Source organism: Mytilus trossulus, chromosome 4, assembly GCF_036588685.1.
Source record: "Mytilus trossulus isolate FHL-02 chromosome 4, PNRI_Mtr1.1.1.hap1, whole genome shotgun sequence".
NCBI lineage: Eukaryota > Metazoa > Mollusca > Bivalvia > Mytilida > Mytilidae > Mytilus > Mytilus trossulus.
In genome coordinates, this window is record NC_086376.1 from 22,197,649 (window position 1) to 22,217,648 (window position 20,000).

At 30.5% G+C, this 20,000-nt stretch overlaps 1 protein-coding gene across 4 annotated transcripts in view; it reads left to right on the forward strand.

Annotated features, from left to right (window-relative positions):
* LOC134714887 (sodium channel protein 1 brain-like) overlaps positions 1–20,000 on the forward strand; it is a 93,459-nt gene that overhangs the window by 71,614 nt on the left and 1,845 nt on the right. For 2 of the 4 annotated variants that reach the window (XM_063576569.1, XM_063576570.1), the window contains 9 exons: positions 599–746; positions 1,334–1,507; positions 1,897–2,019; positions 3,693–3,956; positions 4,452–4,505; positions 4,880–5,017; positions 5,295–5,405; positions 7,252–7,522; positions 9,299–13,756. In XM_063576569.1, coding sequence (XP_063432639.1) covers positions 599–746; positions 1,334–1,507; positions 1,897–2,019; positions 3,693–3,956; positions 4,452–4,505; positions 4,880–5,017; positions 5,295–5,405; positions 7,252–7,522; positions 9,299–10,557 — 2,542 coding nt within the window. In that variant the 3' untranslated portion in view covers positions 10,558–13,756. Of the gene's footprint in view, positions 1–598; positions 747–1,333; positions 1,508–1,896; positions 2,020–3,692; positions 3,957–4,451; positions 4,506–4,879; positions 5,018–5,294; positions 5,406–7,251; positions 7,523–8,550; positions 8,572–9,298; positions 13,757–20,000 lie in introns of those variants that run through there. The other 2 variants (XM_063576567.1, XM_063576566.1) reach the window with 1 other exon arrangement.

Genomic DNA, 20,000 nt, shown 5'->3' on the forward strand with positions numbered 1-20,000 from the left:
ATAAATTAACAAAGGACTACTAGCAGTTACTGACATGCCAGCTTTATTTGTTAAATTTCATTGGTGTTTTGATTTGCTTAATTTCTACTAGTTGTTTCACTATTTAAGACTAGAACTAAGAAATCACCAATTTGTGAATTAGAGATATAGAATAAATATCATTAAAATATTGGCATTGTGTTGGAACTTTATAACAAGGTCTTCAAAGTTATGAGTTCTAAACTTCTTAATCTGTACACAAGACAATAGATGAGAAAAAGGAAACAGTCATAGCCTTAATTTTTATTTACTCAAGTTATAATGACCATATTAATACACTTTCTGCTAATATCTTGAATTCCTTTGTTGTAGGTTTCTTAGAACTAAGAAATCACCAATTTGTGAATTAGAGATATAGAATAAATATCATTAAAATATTGGCATTGTGTTGGAACTTTATACCAAGGTCTTCAAAGTTATGAGTTCTAAACTTCTTAATCTGTACACAAGACAATAGATGAGAAAAAGGAAACAGTCATAGCCTTAATTTTTATTTACTCAAGTTATAATGACCATATTAATACACTTTCTGCTAATATCTTGAATTCCTTTGTTGTAGGTTTCTTAGTCAGGGCTGGGAACATTTTGACCAAACTACTTGTGGGATAAGATGGTACAAATTCCGTCGTGTGATGACTATGATTGTAGAAAGCAAAGTATTTGAAGCTACTGTTTTGATTTGTATTGGCTTGAGCAGTATGTCATTGGTAGGTACTTAACTCATTGCAATGCTTTATTTTGGTATTTTACATATGTCACTGGTAGGTACTTTACTTTGGTATTGTACATAATATGTGTGCTAATGTTAATGTGTCAATGGACGGTACTTTATTTCTGTATTTAACATAATGTGTGTCCTAATATTAGTATTTATAAAGGAATTGTAAGAAATATGTTTAAATCAGTAAAGTAAAGAGTTTTTATATAAAAAAGGACAAAAAAAGACTGAAAAATATACATATGTGTAGTACATTTTTGTCCTATGTACAGTGAATGTCTCAAAATGCAGGACATAAGGATTTTAATCAAACATTGGCATTCAACATCACCTATTTGTATATTGCTTCATATTTTCATCAACTAATTTATTAGAAATAAAACAAAAGTGCCTATTGTTTATAGAATTATTGCAAGTTTACTTCTCAATCAGACAGTTTTTCAGTGAATATTGATTACATTTTAGTGATTTAATAAATTTCTTTGTTTTGAGTATTTAATCACTTGTAGTGAGTGTGCATGCATGTATATATTCTGAAAATTAAGATAAATTAAGATTAAACTCCATATTTTTTAGGCTTTTGAAGATATTTATTTGTACGAGAAACCAGAACTGGAGCAAGCTCTGTATATCATCAATATTATATTTGTTGTGTTGTTCACCATTGAAATGTTGATGAAATGGTTTGCTCTTGGAATGAAGGCATATTTCAGCAGTTTTTGGACAATTCTAGATTTTCTCATTGTTGTTGTAAGTATATCAGTTGAAACACCTTAGAGAAGATTTACTGTACACTTAACAGTCTCCTTTCAGCACACATTCACTCAGAGGAATGTTTAAAGAAATGAAAGAAAAATGTAAACAAAACTTCTGCAACAAGGGTCTTGAAACTCATATTTGCCAGTTTTATCTATCAAAATCAAATATCTTTGATTTATCTCTTGTGTAATAAAATGTTTTTTTTGTAAAATATAAGATGCAATAATAATTGTAAGAGCCAAATATTTTTTTTGTCAAATTACATGAATAAAACAATTTTAAAATATCAGTCAAAATTACACTGAAAAGATTGACTTACAAAAAGTCCTTATTATAAAACTTGATATTTTGTATTGTCAATGACATTAAATGTTTTACAGATATCTTGGGCCAGTTTTGCTGCGGCTGCAGCAGGTGCTGCTGACATTTCTGCTTTCCGATCTCTGAGAACACTTCGTGCTCTTCGTCCACTCAGAGCTATCTCAAGATGGCAAGGAATGAAGGTATGTTTAATTCTAGTGCATATATAAGAAGATGTGGTATAAGTGACAATGAGACTGTGGTATTAGTGACAATGAGACAACTCTCTATCCAAGTCAAGATTTGTTAAAGTAAAGCATTTTAGGTCTATGTACAGTCTTCAAAACGGACCCTTGGGTTACACAGAACAGCAAGTTTATAATAATTGGTTTAAAACCATAAATTTCATTGTACGTTGACAAATATTTTGAAGTGTTAAATTACACTTTCCACCAGTCTGTAACTAGAAAAGCTACTATTTTCAATTTTTTGGTATGTATTTTCTCAAAAAATAATTAAAAAAAGTCACAGTTGTTTGTGTCTCAAAATTTTCTTTTTCTCAATATTTATAGCAAACCAAATGTAAGTTTTCCACAGAGTCGTCTGCTCTCTACCAAGGTATTTAAACTTTTGCAAGTTTACCTGTCCCATTGAATCAATACAATAGCTATTGTTCTTGGTGAAGTTTATTCACTTGGACATTTAAATTTCTTCTAGGAGAAATCTATCACTCATTGATTAATTTGCTTGACCAAAAAAATATCTTCTTTGTTGTTTGAAATACATGTATAAACTCACATAAACTGCATGTGATACAGTATTTATTCAATATCAATAACATATATTCAATCTGTTCAATATAAGCACTGATTTAATTATAAAAAGTTTATTTCTGATTTTTTTTAAGTACTGCATGCATTTATGTTTCAAAGAATCTGCATGTTTTCATGGTTCTTCAGTTATAAAGAATACATTTATGAAGACCTTTATTTAAACATTTTCATTTTAAGTTTTTATTTGTGAACAGACTAAAAGATAGCAAATTTTAATAGGTAAAATGTTGAAATTTGATCAGAAATCAACTTTTAATTTTTAAATCAGTGTTTCTATCAAACAAATTGAAAATGTGTTATTGATTGAATAAATACAACATCATATGCAGTTTTATAAATACTTATTTGTACATATATTTCCAGCATTGTCAGTTCAATTTTTTGTTCAGGTAAATTAATCAATGAGTGATATATTTCTCCTAGAAGAAATTTAAAGGTCCCAGTGAATAAACTATACAGAGAACAATACCTGTTGTATATGTTAGATGGGACAATAGAACTTACAAAAGTTTAAATGGACAGGTAACTTGCAGGTGAATCTGTGGAAAACTGTGATAGGCTTCGCAATAAAATTTTAAACCATTCAGAAGGATATGAAAAGCATAAATCTGTCTATTGTTTATGTTTCACATCATGTGTGGACTATGATGTCACATTTTTTAGATGCCAAAAACTATTTAACTATTTTCCTGATTTTCTTTAATTATGGCATTTTTTATTCAAAATATCTACTAAACAAGAATTTATTTTAATATGTAGCATTAGAATGGAGATAACTGTATTGTATTTTAAACTAGATTTTACTATCACAAATATCTGTTTACTTAGTGATGTTACATATTGCAAGGTACAGTCAATTTGCGACAGAAAAAATCTATGTGGCAAAGGCCAAGCTTAAAATACAATACAGTTATCTGCTAATTTTGTTTCTAACCATGCATTAATGTAAAAAGATATGTTGTTTGTTTCAAACTTGATTTTGTTTCAGGTATTTCAAATGATTATTATTGATCTTTTAAAAACTTGTTTTTCCTTTTTTTCAGATTGTTGTCAATGCTCTGATGTTGTCAATACCTTCCATTATAAATGTGATAATTGTTTGCCTGGTATTCTGGCTAATATTCAGTATTATGGGTGTGCAGTTCTTCGCTGGAAAGTTTTTTAAATGTGTGGATAATGATGGCGAGAAATTTGATCCATTGGTGATAGCAAATAAATCACACTGCATATCTAGTGGCTATAATTGGACTAATTCTAAAATAAACTTTGACCATGTAGGTCAGGGATTCTTGTCCTTATTCCAAGTGGTAAGTTGTATAGCTTATATATATAGTTGTATACCATATCAATTGTGTAATGAGAAAATAATAGAGGGAATTGTTTTTATTATACCCAAACTTGTAACAATTCTTGGGCCTTTATTTTGTGTGATCGTCTTTGAAATTGGATAAAGGTTTTCACCTCCTGGAACCATGGATGAGTTAAATAATTAAAGAAAATTAAATGAGGGGTCAATTTCTAGAATTTGGGACTACAAATATACTATAAAATCATTGTTTCTGATGTCACTTTATCTAAATTCTGTGCAATACCTGAAGAACCTCATTAACTTTGCCACTAACTATAACACAATTTTTTTATTGTTTGTTGAAACACTTTTAGTGAGTCCTAAAATAAAATACTGTCATTGAAAGCTGCAGATGATATTATTGAAATTGTTTTGAGTAGAATAGGTTTTAACAATTAACGGCTTAACGCAAAAAAAAACTGAATTGATAAACCGATTGTTATTTTATTTTTAGGCTACATTTGAAGGTTGGATGGAGTTGATGGAAGATGCCGTAGATGCTACTCAGGTAAATATACTTGTTTTTCTTAGAAATGAATTGATATGAAAGAAATTTGATTTGGACAAGATTAGGTAACTGTCTGTTAAAACATAAGCTTTGGTATACATGTATATTTTAAATGTAAATTTCAGTTTGTCTTTAAATTCTCAGGTTATGATTAATTCTCTAAAATAAGACTGTATCAACTGACATTTACTTTCTTTGCTAAGTCAGAGAATGTTTTTCAGATTGTTGTATTTTATATACTGGTAACTTGTATATTTCAGGTTGATATACAACCTAAGTTCGAGTCCAACATATGGTACTATCTTTTCTTTGCTAAGTCAGAGAATGTTTTTCAGATTGTTGTTTATTATATACTGGTAACTTGTATATTTCAGGTTGATATACAACCTAAGTTCGAGTCCAACATATGGTACTATCTTTTCTTCGTGGCATTTATTGTGTTTGGATCTTTCTTCACATTAAACCTGATTATAAGTGTTATCATCGACAACTTCAACGAACTCAAGAAACAGGTAAACTTTATTCTTGTGTATTCCATTAGTAAAAGCTTTAATAAACAAGAGACAGTTTTTGTCAAATTTCCAGGCATAATATGCTTTTAAAATTTAGCCCAAAAAGAAACTGAAGAGTATACTTTTAAGAGTATTATTATTTCAAACTGTCATATCATATTGCTATCCAGTATGTAGAATACTCTTACTATGAATATTAACACCATCAAGAATTAGTATGATCTTTTATGATAAGAATTATATATATTAAATATATTTCCAATCTTCCACATTTCAGTATGAAGGACATGTGTTAGATATGTTCCTGACAACAACCCAGCGTAACTATATGAACACCTTAAAGAAACTGGGAAACAAAAAACCACAGAAAACCATTAAAAGACCAAAGGTAGGGAAAATTAAATCAAGTTATTTAAGTGACTAATTGAGGGATTTTTTTTATGTGTGAATTTGACTGAAGTGGATTGGTTGATTGCGGTTTTCATTATATTGTAATGTTGCAAAAAAATGTAATGCAACGAGACTGATGTGGTCATAAAATATGAGTTTGCTTTCGGTCAACCCCCCAAAAAAAGTCTTTTGGTTTGACAATTTTCCTGAACACAGACTTTTGTGGTCTAAAAATGGGCATAAGATACAGTTACTGTAAAAACACAGGTATGGAGCTTGTTGTCATTTATCAGAAATTATTCAAGGAATGTAATTCGTGATAAGATTATTGATCTCTCTCAGTACTTGCATTAATTTCCTAAAGTGATCAAATGTTTTAAAAAATTAGAAGGAACATTTTTTTGCAACATCAATTATTTTTTGAAAGCCTATGTTGAAGGTCAGATTTTAAGCTTCTGTTTTAGTGGTATTAAATTTATCAGACAGATAATGTATAAAGTTGTTTTTTTCGTCGTTATTAGCTTGGCATTTATGTCAGTCAATTTTATTTAGTTGTAATTTTTTTCACGATGTAAATATTTAGTTCAGCTGCAGTTTGATAATTGGGCTTTTGTTATTAGATGTAGCATTTGAAAGGGCATGTAAAATGTTTAGAAAATGAAATGTGTGTGTAAATCCTGATCCAAATACAATTTACAGGGTCCTGGTCTAATGGTAAGTATGGAGACCAGATAGAGTATTAGACCACACTTAGATAGTCGTCATGTCTGAAATTTTTCATGTCAATGTGTTGTTTTAGCTTTATTGTCTGTAGTATAAAATGTACAACTGGAATAGTATCTCAGATTTTGGATTTTTGTTTTGTGTTCAAATAAGACCTGCTGAGCATGTTATAAAAAATATTAGTGAAATAGATATCATTTAAGATTCATACTTCAGTAGCAGTAGAATATAAAATGCTGAAATCTGTCCTTCAACAAAAACATGTATAGAAGAAAGATCTTGCTATTTTATAACAGCCGAGAAGAAATATTTAAGATAAAAACTGGAAAGTTCGCAACATTTTTTTAGTTATTTTAGAGATTTTTCTTAAAATTTTGCATGTTTTAATTTTTTTTTTTTTTTTTTTATCATTTGTATTCACAATTTTTCATTGAAGTATAAGATAACTAATCAAATAATGCAAAAAATAGAAAAACTTTCAATGCGTGTCCAAACAATTTTTAACTTAACATGGTTGTTTGGTCAAGAGTTGAATATTTTTCTTTATTTGAACTTTTGCATTAGTTATTCTTTTTGTTAAGTCAATTAACTTTTTTAAGGGAAATTTAGTAGTAAAGAAGTTACTATATCTTTTTCTTTGCGTTATCAATTTGTTTGAATGAAACCTCCTCAATAGTATTTTGACAACACCTATTGTATAAACTCTGAAGAGTGAAATTATCAGCCTTATTTCACATGTAAAAATATCAGTTTTTGTTTCACCAAGAACTACTTGCATTGAAACAGAACGACTTTGTTAAAAATTGTAAAAGAATTTATTGAAAAGCTCTATATAAATATTTAACTGTATGGTGGTTTTATATTTCCTTTTGATTTTCTGCTATCTAAAAAAAAGTCCTTGATTTATTAATTAAGTAACTTCTCGTTGACAATCATACCACATCCTAGTATTGTTCTTAAAGAAAGATCGCAGAAAAATCACTGATTTACCCCAATTGAATGTTTATTTTTTTTGTGTGAAAACTTGGAATGAAAAAATATTTAAGGTATAACATAGCTATTGAATTGTGAACAAGTAAGAAATGATTGTTTTTCATAATTTTTTGTGTTTTATTTTTCAGAACACAATGCAAGGTGTATTTTATGATGTAGCAGTGAGCACAAAGTTTGATCTTTGTATAGTGGTTGTAATATTCATGAACATGATAGTAATGGGCATAGAACATTACAAACAGTCAGAAATGGTCATCGATATCTTACAAATTATGAATATTATATTCACAACAGTATTTACTCTGGAAGCAGCGATCAAGATAACAGGATTGCGGTTTCATTATTTTAGACAGCCCTGGAATGTGTTTGATTTTATTGTTGTTGTGCTGTCTATACTAGGTATAAATTTAGATTATAGATTAGAACTGATATAACTATAAAAAAATAAAATGTGGTATGATTGCAAATGAGACAACTCTCCACAAAAGACCAAATGACACATAAATTAACTGTACCTTTAAAATTTGAGACATGGGGTAGATGTGCATTAGACATTCATTCTGATGCTAATTTTACTTCATCCTTAGATTACTTGAATATTTATTATAATGATAGAAAAAAATAATAATGAAAAAAAGATGTTCTTTATGTTGCAAAGGAGACGGTAAGATTTTGTGCTTATTTGGCCCTATGAATTTCTGAAAAGTGCATTAAAACTATCCCAATTATATAGAACTTTTGATACATTTTATAAGGGCCAATTATATAGAACTTTTGATACATTTTATAAGGGCCAATTTGACCAAAAATGTACTTTCTTCCTTCTTGGTTTATAAATGTAATCTCGTATGTTTAACATTATTTGCAATGGATATATGATTAAATATAAAAAGATGTGGTATGATTGCCAATGAGACAACTCTTCATAAAAGACCAAAATGACACAGAAATTAACAACTATAGCTCACTGTACCACCCACCTTCAAGAATGAGCAAAGCCCATACCGCTATGAAAAACACAGAAATGACAAAAGTAAAAAAAGCATTTCAATTCAAACGAGAAAACTATTGGCCTTATTTATGTACAAAAATCACATGGGATGAAAAAAATTTAGAGTACAATATTGGATAGTTTATAAAGATTTCACTGAAGACACCCTAAAACTGATATTGTCATTGGAGTTGTAATTGTAATTTTGTGTATATTTTATCAGATATGTTTAGGACAGACAACTGGGATAACAGTCAAGAAATACATTCTCCTCATTTGCATATTATTTGATAAAAATAGTTTTTTAGATAAAATAAATTCTAAATTTAAAGTTTTCAAAGAGTTTTAAGATATTATCATCAATAAATGTTTTGAAAAATGGATTAATATTTGTACCTAGTGAAATATTATTTTAATACTGTTAGTTTTCTCTCAGTTTTAATACTACAGGAGTCAGGTAATATATTGTAGATTCTGACTGAGTCCTAATTTGACTTGAAGTCAGTTAATTTTGATGAGACCACTTTGTCACTGTAGGATGTTTTATTAAGTAGATGATAATATATTGTTTTCACTTTCTAGAAGTGTAATGTTTGCTAGCTTTGAACTCACAAATGCTGTTTTTGATATTAGTATATCCTTTGTGTTCAATTATATACTTACATATATCATAAAATATTTTTAAAAAAAAGCTATTACACGAAAGTTTCTGTACTCTGAAATTTATGATGGAAAAGTAGTTGATTTTTAAAGAAAACAAAAATCTTTTAAAGTCAAAACAAAGTTTAAAGCAAATGTTAGATTTGTGTTAGAAGTTTGAAGTGAAATGTGAATTTAGATGTAGATAAATTTAGAGACAAATAAGACAAATAGTGTGAATATTGTTACTGTCCTCCAAACTCCATTTCTATCCCCTACCAGCTGAGTGCATTATTATCCTCTAGTTCCTCTAAATACCATAGTAAAATTGGCATCTCATGAACTGATGATTACAGCAGTGATACAAATTGTACGACATGTTGGTTTCACATGAGGAGAATTTGTTTAATGACTTAAATCTCGAGTGTTGTCTGGCCTAATAGTTCTTAGTTTGTAAAAGCAAGCAGAACATAGTCTTGCTAATTTCATTTCCTGTATGCAGTTTTACCATTAACTTACAATCTATCCAAATCTTTGTATTTCAGCAATCATTCTAGAAGATATATTAGAGAGTCTGTCCGTTTCACCAACACTTCTTCGTGTCGTTAGAGTTTTTAGGATTGGACGTGTCCTTAGACTAATTAAAGCAGCTAAAGGAATTAGAAAACTCTTATTTGCTTTAATAATTTCATTACCCGCTTTAATAAATATCGGGGCTCTCCTGTGTTTAATTATGTTTATATATGCTATTATTGGAATGTCAAGTTTCGGTAACATAAAAATTGTTGGTGGAATTTTCGATGAGGATGTAGTAAATTTTAAGACGTTTGCCAGTAGCTTTGTGTTACTATTGAGGCTGTCTACTTCCGCTGGTTGGAATGATATTTTAGAACCTCTGTTGATACAACCTCCAGATTGTGATGATCAATACATTACTCGTCCAGATGGAACCTTGTACAAACAAGAAAACGGTGATTGTGGTACACCATGGCTAGCTTATTTTTTCATGTGTTCATATATATTAATTATTTTCTTAATTATAATCAACACATATATTGCTGTTATTTTGGAGAATTTCAATCAAGCTCACCAGCAGGAAGAGGTGGGTATTACAGAAGATGATTTCGATATGTTCTACGTTGTATGGGAAAAATATGACCCACTTGCATCGCAGTTTTTAAAATATGAGCATTTAACTAGTTTTGTTGCCGATCTTGAAGAACCTTTAGGGATACCAAAACCAAACGAAATAGCTTTAGTAGCGTTTGATCTTCCTATAGTGGAAGGTGATAAAATACATTGTTTAGATATTTTAATGAACCTTGTGAAACATGTGCTAGGGCGTGTTGAAGAAACAGAAGAATTTAGGCAATTGAAAAAAGAACTTGAACTTAAATTCTCTGAGACGTTCCCAACTAGAGTCAAAACGACTAAGACATCAAGTACTATGATGAAGAAAAAAGAAGATGTTGCTGCAAAAACATTACAGCGTGCTTGGAAAAGTTGGAAAACTCAAAAGAGTTTACGTAATATTACACAGCTAGCGAAATTACAAAAAAGTCAAGAAGAAGAAGCTGCTCTGACCTCACAAAAAGGCAACAGTATTATAAGCTTGGGTCGTAGACTAAGTAGTGCATTGAGTCAGTTCTTCAGCTCCTCAAGACCAACAAGTGCAACAAGTCGAGCTAGTGTTAAAAGTAGTACTGCATTAACTAGAAAACCTACAAAGAAAAACACGTTACAAGTTCCAAGTGTAGGTTCACTCTACTCACCAAATCAACACAAGTCAGACATCGATTTATGATAATAATGACTTCATATATATAGAAAAGTAGAGTGTCAAAAGAGTCTGCAAGTGTTTCAAATAAAAGGTTTGTCAATGGCTGAAAATGGCATAACAAGTTTTGTTTGTATGTTGAAATGTTGTGGTATACCTTCATTGAAATAAAATGGCATCTCTTTTTATATCTTATCTTCATTATGATATATTTTAAAACCATTAAAAGATAATCATCAAAACAACAGTAGGAACACAAATAAATTAATGCCTCTAAGTTGAGACATAGTATCGGCATTTGAAAATTGTGATTTTTTTTATGAAGGTATATCTATCAACATTTGCAGAACTATTATGCATGCAGCTGACATAGTATTTATGAATATGACACAAAGTTCTTCCTTGGTCAGATGTTTTAACACAAGGCCAACAGTATTTTGTAACCAAAAATATGAACGAATAACTGTTGTTATAAATTAGAAGACACTCTAGCGTTTTAAATATGTATTCTGTGATATTTTATACAACTGATGCAAACATACATTGTTGTTGATATGTCAAAATATATGCCAAAATTAATTTGTATTGCACATTGATATCGCTCATATGTTTGGATGTGCATTTATATTCCTAACCACAATTCCTAGTCACTGTTTGTTTGACTGTTCCTGGATGTGTCACACATTAACAGGGTTCCAGTCCTTTTAAAAATCATACTGGTCATAACTATAAGTGATAACTATTATTTAGAAAGGATTTCTAAAGTCAGTTCTTTAAATTTAATATTTTCCAAGTTTTGTACCAGTAAGAATTGCCCTTCAAAGTTTGTCTGAATTTGATTGTACTGTTTTGGGTACTCAAGAAAGAGCTTGGAATCAATGGTAAATTTGTCTTCTTATTTTTTATTACTTAAGCGAGGTCACCATGAAAAAATTTAGTGACCTTTGTGTAAGATAAATACATATTGATTATAATATGAATACAGTATTATAACAGTTTAAATAGGACTAAAAACAATATTGTGTTGTTTTAACAAAATCAAAATCTTTGCTTCATTATATTCAACATTCTTCACCCTTTGCTCAAATTATATATATATATGCACATTCCAGTTTGTACCATGAAGCATTTAACCAATTTTTATTTAATTTTTATTTTGTTTATGACTCTGTTTATATACTCAGTTGTTTACATGTAGTCATGTCATATTTAATTTCCATGTGATATTATTATATTATGACCAAACTAAAGAGGGTATTCCTTTTTTACAGATTTTTATTTTTATCATAATTGATCAAGTTTATTTGATTTTTTTTAGTTTTACTCAAAACAGTTTTGTTACGTGATATTTTCAAGGTAACATGCAATATGATATTAAATAAACAAATACCTGATCTGAAAGTGTTAAATATTAGGATTAATATTTACAAATATTTTTTCTTTTTTTGAATACTAAGTGAACTTTTTTGATAGTTGTCTCTTTGAAATCTTAAAACATTCTCTTTGTTTTTATATTGTTATTTTATTTTTCAGTGAACATTTTTTTTATATAATAAGTTTTATCTGATGTTATTTTCTGTTATATTTATGCATTTGCGATTTGCGTATGAAAGAATGAAAAATCCATCAATTAACTGTGGAAAAAGCATACCTGTGGATATGAATTATTTTTTTCTTCATTTTTTTAGTGTTTTGTTTTTTCTTTCAGTTTGTAAGTTTGAAAGTTGTCATGTTAATATGCAGTCAAAAGTGCTTGTTCTTGGAAGGTTTAGTAATATGAATTATTCAGTTTTGCCATAAAGAAGGAAGGGGGAAAAGTAATTAAGCTTTTTAATTATAAAAGAAATCAAGTTTAAACAATGGTTAGGCTTAACAGATGCATAAGCTCAAGATTACCATATTTAGTTGTGTTTAACCTGCACCTCCTCTTTGGCCATTGGAATTTAGAACAAAAACTTTTTCATCTCTTCATGAAGATCTTTAACTTTCAGGTCATATAAGGTTGTCAACTTTCCTTTATTAGAAATATGTTAATAAACATTTCTTGTAAATTCATGAGTGTTAAAAAGTGCCCAAAAAAAAGCACTGGAAACAAATGCAGAAGCTGTGTTTGTCATAAAGTAGAAATTGAAATTAAAAGCAAACAAATTTAAGTTTATGAATACTTTAAATGTAAACTAGTGCTATTATTATGTAAAACATTGTTTTATTTATTCTATTTATTTCTTGATATTTAAATTACTAAAAGAAATGCAACACTCCTGTCATAAACACCACATCTAAATGAATTACTGATTGCATATCTGAATTTCAATCATGATTTAAATGCCATAAAATTCTAAAAGAAATATGTACTGAAGTATTACAATTTGTTATTTATCCAGAAATTCTTGCTTTTCTTTTAAAATTACATGATAATATAGATTATAAAAATTACAAAATTGATGCAAGAAATAAAGGTATCTTCTACTTTGTCAAGAAAAACATGGCAGCAAGTATGAAGGAAAAATAGAGTGAAAATGACATTTTTCTTATTTTTTGCTTTTAGCATTGAAATATTATGCACCCCTTACTGGATTTGAATTTTGTAGTAAAATATTGCAGACTATACAAGACTTTGATCTTCAGATCTGTCAAACAATAATTTCTAATGGGAAGTCAATAGGATATTTATCACATGCATTGCATGCAGGGGAGACGAATCTTCCTGTCCTATTTATCGATTTGGAAATTAGATTCATACAGAAACATTCATGCCCACTAGTAACCCCAGTTTGAATCAATAAAAAATGATTTAATTCTTTAAAAAATTACAAAATCTTGACTTTCAAGTTGTTCATGTTTTAGTGTATGCATCATGATGTAAAACAGTTAATATTTAATTGTAAAACTAATAAGGGTTTCGAGTGAAATATTCTAATATTGCAATTCCTTCTCATATGTTGTACATTCAAAGTATTTGTAAATAAAATGAATTGTTTTATTATTAATTCTGTTGATTTTTTAAAGATATATATATATCTATACACAAGTATGTGAAGGTAACAATTCCTTGTAAGTTACTGCATGAAATTATTTGTTGAAGTTTTGATTTCTGTATCACTGTGATGATGATTGAGCTATTACAACCAGAAATGTATTTTGTTTACATGTGTATTTTTCATCATATTAACTCTCAACTCATTTCATACATACTTTTTCCAAATAAACTGTTTTGAAAAAGAAATTTGGGTAGTTTTTCTGCAAGTATTCTTAACAACAACTAGCATAATCAGTTATGGTTTTCCTTTACAAATAGGTCTATATTTTCATTCCACAGCCTTTAAGTTATCATTTTAGAGGAAAAATTATAATAAACACCAAGATAAAACTGCAGTTGGATGTATAACAAAGTAGAATCAGGTGAGCTACACAGATTCTTCAGAGTCGCTCGTTTATCAGTTGTATTTACTAAACATTTCTGCAATTTTGATGTTGTGACTCTGTCCAGTTTAAAGCAGGGTTCAAAATCATACTTCATGTATAGATCTCCTGACATGATGTATTATTAGCCAGTGAATGCTACATACCATCAGTTTAGATTAAACAAGGTCATGCTTACAAAAATTGTTCACATGAAGATCCAATATTTAAAAAAAATCTACGTAAAGGGCATTACTATTTTCATGGTTGGATGTAAGTAGGTTGTATTGGTAAAAGGATACCATTATTATAGGAATCTGTATTTATAAAGTTTGAGGTTAGGGAATCTTACATTATTTATAGTACACACTTATGTAAGCATGGTTTAAGGAAAAGTACTTTTCAATGTTTATAGACAAGTACTGTTGGGATCTATCTCAGTTACTAGTAACTGAATTTCAAAAGTTCTCGGGGCTAGCAAAATTTCAGAAATTCCCATGCATGATCATTGGTTAGAACCTAAAAGAACTTCACAAACGTCTATGTTCAAGGGCGAACATAATTTTTGGTATTATAGACTGAACTTAAAAAAAGAAAGTGAAAGAACTTTATATGCACTTTTGAACATTATAATGATCCAAGGGCTGGCTGAATTTTACATTCCTAAGTTGTATTTGAAACGTTCATATAGGATAGTCTGGTTTAAAAAAAGAACAAATCCAAGTATATCCACAGGTTTGCATAGTTTTAGAATTAGCAGAATCTTATATGTTGCTTAAGATAATCATAGTTCAATGTTAAGCAGAAGTTCATATGTTCCTTCCGAGGTTAGCAAGGTTCAAGCATAAGTAGAATTTCGTATTTTCAAACGGGATTGCATGGCCTAGGATACTGCATTGATGACTCAAACCCTGAAATATAGATACTAATTTAGAGTAAAAATGCTCTTACAAACTGGGTCTAACACGTATTAATATAGTGACCTTGCTTCAGGAAAGCTCCAAGTAGAACTCAACTGAACAAAAAATCTGTCTGGTTGAAGTAAATGGTTCCACAATTAGCAACATTGTTACAAAACTTCCTTGTTTATTTTATTATAGTTAAATTGCTCATTATTTTTATTTGATATTAGCTTGTTTCTGTAGAATTTTTTGATGTTTAGTGAATTAGCGTGCACATGTGCGTAGTGTTTTTGTTGATAAACTATAATTTTTTTCCCAGATTTATTATTGAAATTCCTATTTTTGCTAGAAATCTTGGTAAGTTATATATTAAGTGTCTGGGGGAGTATTACCACCTAAGATTAGAACAGTTTCAGTCAACTCACTCGGTTCTTGTTATTTGGAAAGGGAAAATGACAAAGTCAATAGCTTAAGGAATGTCCCCCCCCCCCCCATGTATCAGTCTGAAACTAATACAACATTCGGTTACAGATCACTGCAAATTATAGCGTGGATAATCAAGTTAAGTGAAATTAAGTTTTTTGAAAGGAAGAAAAATATTTTTTTAAAGAAGAAAAAGAAGTCCATTCACCCTTATTCTATAGGAGTAGAACATAGGTTTTATGGAATCCTTTTAAGGAAGAAAGATATGAACATGCATCAAATGAAAGTTTCTAAATTGTAAATTACTTTTTATAAATAAACAAAACATTTAAACTATTGGTCGATTGTATAATTTATACAATTCTTCATTGTTAAGAAAGTGTTTAATATTCAAGACAATTAAGGTAGGTATTTATAATTTTTACGTTTTCTTTTATTTTATATCATTTCAGTAGTATATACTCATAATATAGCTTTTATATATAGTAGTTTTACTATTAACAAAAATATTGAACTAATGAAGTATTAAAAATCATACACATGCGTTGAATCACACGAGACTTGCTTAGGCAAAACAAGATATATCTAAATGATAGTTATGGTTTAAAACAAAAACAAAACAAGTAAAACTCGTTAAGCGTCTCATTTTAACAAGAAAACAACTTTGTTGCACAACTAGAAAGGACACGAAAAAACTTTCATCAATAAAAAAACCAAAGAAAAGACCGTTCTTGCCACAAATGTAAATTTTGTGTATTTTTCGACCCTTTGTGGAACTCGGACTCCATCGAAAATGTTAGCCTGCAATGTAATCCAAAATAAAAAAAAAATGTTTTTTTTTATCTGGTAACATTCCTATAACTATTTTCTCAGTAATCGTCTGCGTGTATTGCTTAACTGCAGATGATTTAAAAATTATGAAATAGAAGTTTACCTTCCAAATGTAATTTTCACTTGTTTTTACTATTCAAGAACTTGGGCCATTTAAAGCCTAATTTGTTCTCAAAGGTTTTGAGAAAAAACATCAAAAGCCTTTCAGATTAATTTTTATTGGTTCCACTATGCCTGTCTCTTACCCGTCGTTGCCGTTGTATGCGTCGTCTCGTTGTTAAAAAATCTTCTTTTGAAATGATTTTTTATTCTGCAATTTCAACTCTTTTTTTTAATGATTCTGCGGGTATCTCGTAGTATAACAAAACCTTGTCATTGTTTAATGTTACCCAAACCAAACCAATATGGCTTCCATTGCAAAATAATGTTACTTGAAATAACATGTCCATAGGCTTGAAACTACTAGTATCCTATTTTTTTTTACAGTAATTCTCACGATTAAATGACCGAATATTTGACCGAATTTATCAAAACCGCTTTTAAACAAATCGCAAGGACATGTTAAGATCTGACTATATACCTATATCCCGATATCGTCGGGTAAATATGCTTTCTGTAGGCAAAGGGGAATTAAATTCAACCAGAGATATATACATATGGGATTAAGTTTTCTTGATTTACCAAAAGTTGCAATTATCTATAAGTAAATTTCTTTTGTATGATTCACTGGTCTAGTCTACATTTTTAGTTTTCATTCACAGGGTAAGGTCCTTTATGTTAAATATTAATAGGTCAGCTGTAGTTGGTGTATCAAGAACTGGTATGTGTACATGTCCGTCTGGTTCATATGACCTTGACCTCATTTACATGCATCAATATTGAACATAAAGTTGACCACGGCCAGTAAAGCAGCGTTACATTTCAACATGTGAACTCTTCTTATAAACTTTTAGCTTTTCAGTATATCACTTACAATTTTCAGTATATCACTTATATTCTATACCAGCATTTCAATCAGCCCGATCATTCCATCGTTTCTATGACAGTTCGCATTATCGAAAAGATATACCATAGCTCTAACAATCCTAATCTTTCAACGACTCTCCGTAGACAAAAAGAAGACTACTGGATAAGACAATTGGGAACTGCAACACCGTATGGCTGCAATGACAAAATTGATGGTATAGGTATTCTATCTAGTCCTTCGTGTAACTCGGTGAATGTGATGAATATTTTCAACTCGACTCCTCGACGTAGACGCAGTCATGATCATCATCATTATACATCACCCTCTCTGCATGATGTCTCTATTAATGACTTGCTGCCATTCATACAAAAAACGTTAGGTATTCATCACATTCGCACGAAACTTTATTCATTACCCCTTTCAAAACTTCATTCTCTGTTCAATTTATGTTTGGAATCCACTGTTACAAACCCTCATTCAAACCAATACAAACTGCAAGCTATAATTTCGGATATTGCAAGTCACAGACTTTTCAAGCCAGTTCGCATTGGAAAAGATGAAAAAGAGAAAAGATCTTATCTAAATCTTTCCTTTGCCAACAAAGGTCTCGATGGCGTCAACCTTGGCAATATCCTTCATCATAAATTAGTTCAATCGAAAATACCTCCTTATTTTAAGGACCAGTCTGTACCAATAATTTCTTATACCTATACCAAACCTATTGCAACTAAAATTTTCAATTACAAACGCGTTTTGCAGGATCTCGATATTGACGACTTCAAGTCTAAACCTCCTGATTGCACTTGTGCTAGTTCCCAATTCACATATAATCCTGCTGGCCACGTTATTACCGGTGACCTTAACATTGTTAATAACACTTCTCTACGAAACGTGATATCGAAAGGTCCGAAATATCGTGAGCCTAAATCCATCAATTGGAAATACAACTTTAAAATTTTGATGGATTCAGTCGAGGATTATGCCAGGCACTGGGCTAAGCGCGAGAAGGAAGACGTAGACACTATCCGAATGGATAAAGGCAGTGAGGTCCTTAATACAAATCAGAATTAAGAAACTGAATGGGTCCATCAATGCCCATGCTACGTCAATCTTTAAAGACCCAAATGTTGCTAAACACCTATCCGACCTCCATGATAAATATGTTGTTGTCCCCGCAGACAAAGCCCCAAATAACATCGTTTTTGTCTGTAAAAGTCATTACATTAATTGCTTGATAAACGAATTAGGTATAGACAATTCACTTGGAAACTCAACATATACCCTCACGACACTTACCAAAGAGGAAATCCTGGATAATCATAGGTCTGTTCTTTGTTCCTTTGGTATTTCAACCAAAGATGAAGAACTGGATCTTCCATCAGTGTTTTGGATACCTAAACTACATAGGTGTCCTTACAAACAGCGGTATATTGCTGGGTCTTCCAAGTGCTCCACAAAACCTCTTTCTAAATTATTAACATCCATTTTATCAGCAATCAAAGACGGGCTTCAAAGTTATTGTGAAACTGCCTATTCTAGAGGTGGCGTGAATCAGATGTGGATACTTAAAAATTCCAAAGATCTTTTAGAGTACATACAATCTAACTCTCTTTCATCTTGTAACAGTATTAAAACATTTGACTTCTCTACTCTTTACACAAGTATTACACATTCCAAACTTAAAGACAAATTAAAAGAGTTGGTATTACTTTGCTTCATAAAAAAGAATGGCCAACGTAGATACAAGTATCTTGTCTTAGGGAGGGATGTATCCTACTTTGTAAAGAATCACTCTGATTCAAACAAAAAATTATCTGAAACCGATATTATCAAGATGCTTGATTTCTTGATTGACAACATATTTGTTACGTTCGGAGGACGTGTTTTTCAACAGACTTTCGGCATCCCAATGGGAACAAACTGTGCCCCTCTACTTGCTGACTTGTTTCTTTATTATTATGAGGCTGACTTCATGCAGGAACTTCTTAGGAAGAAAGATAAGATGTTAGCAATATCCTTTAACTCTACTTTCCGCTATATAGATGACGTTCTTTCACTAAACAATTCAAAATTTGGTGACTATGTGGAACGCATCTATCACATCGAATTGGAGATAAAGGATACTACAGATACAGTTAAGTCAGCTTCATATCTTGACTTACATCTATAAATTGACAATAAGGGTCGGTTGAAGACAAAACTTTACGACAAAAGAGATGATTTCAGCTTTCCAATTGTGAACTTTCCATTTCTAAGTAGCAACATTCCAGCAGCACCTGCATACGGGGTATATATCTCTCAATTGATACGATATTCCCGTGCTTGCATTTCCTATCATGATTTTCTTGATAGAGGGTTACTGCTCACAAGGAAGCTATTAAATCAAGAGTTCCAAATGGTGAAGTTGAAATCATCCCTTCGTAAATTTTACGGACGCCATCACGAGTTGGTTGACCGTTATGGAATAACCGTTTCACAAATGATATCGGATATGTTCCTTACGTCGTAACTACAATCCCCTTCCCTTTCATGAATTTGACCTACCGAATTAGACTATTTACCGGATTTGTAATCACATAAGCAACACGACGGGTGCCGCATGTGGAGCAGGATCTGCTTACCCTTCCGGAGCACCTGAGATCACCCCAAGTTTTTGATGGGGTTCGTGTTGTTTATTTCTTTAGTTTTCTATGTGTACTATTGTTTTTCTGTTTGTCTTTTTCATTTTTAACCATGGCGTTGTCAGTTTGTTTTAGATTTATGAGTTTGACTGTCCCTTTGGTATCTTTTGTACCTCTTTTACAAATCATAAAACAACAGAAAGAAAGTGCAAGTTGCAAAAAAATTTTTTTTAACAATTAAGATCTACAAATAAATTCATTTGTCGTTGAGATTGCATTGTCTGCTTAGGGGAGAACTGTTCGAATTAGAGGAGGGAACAGGGC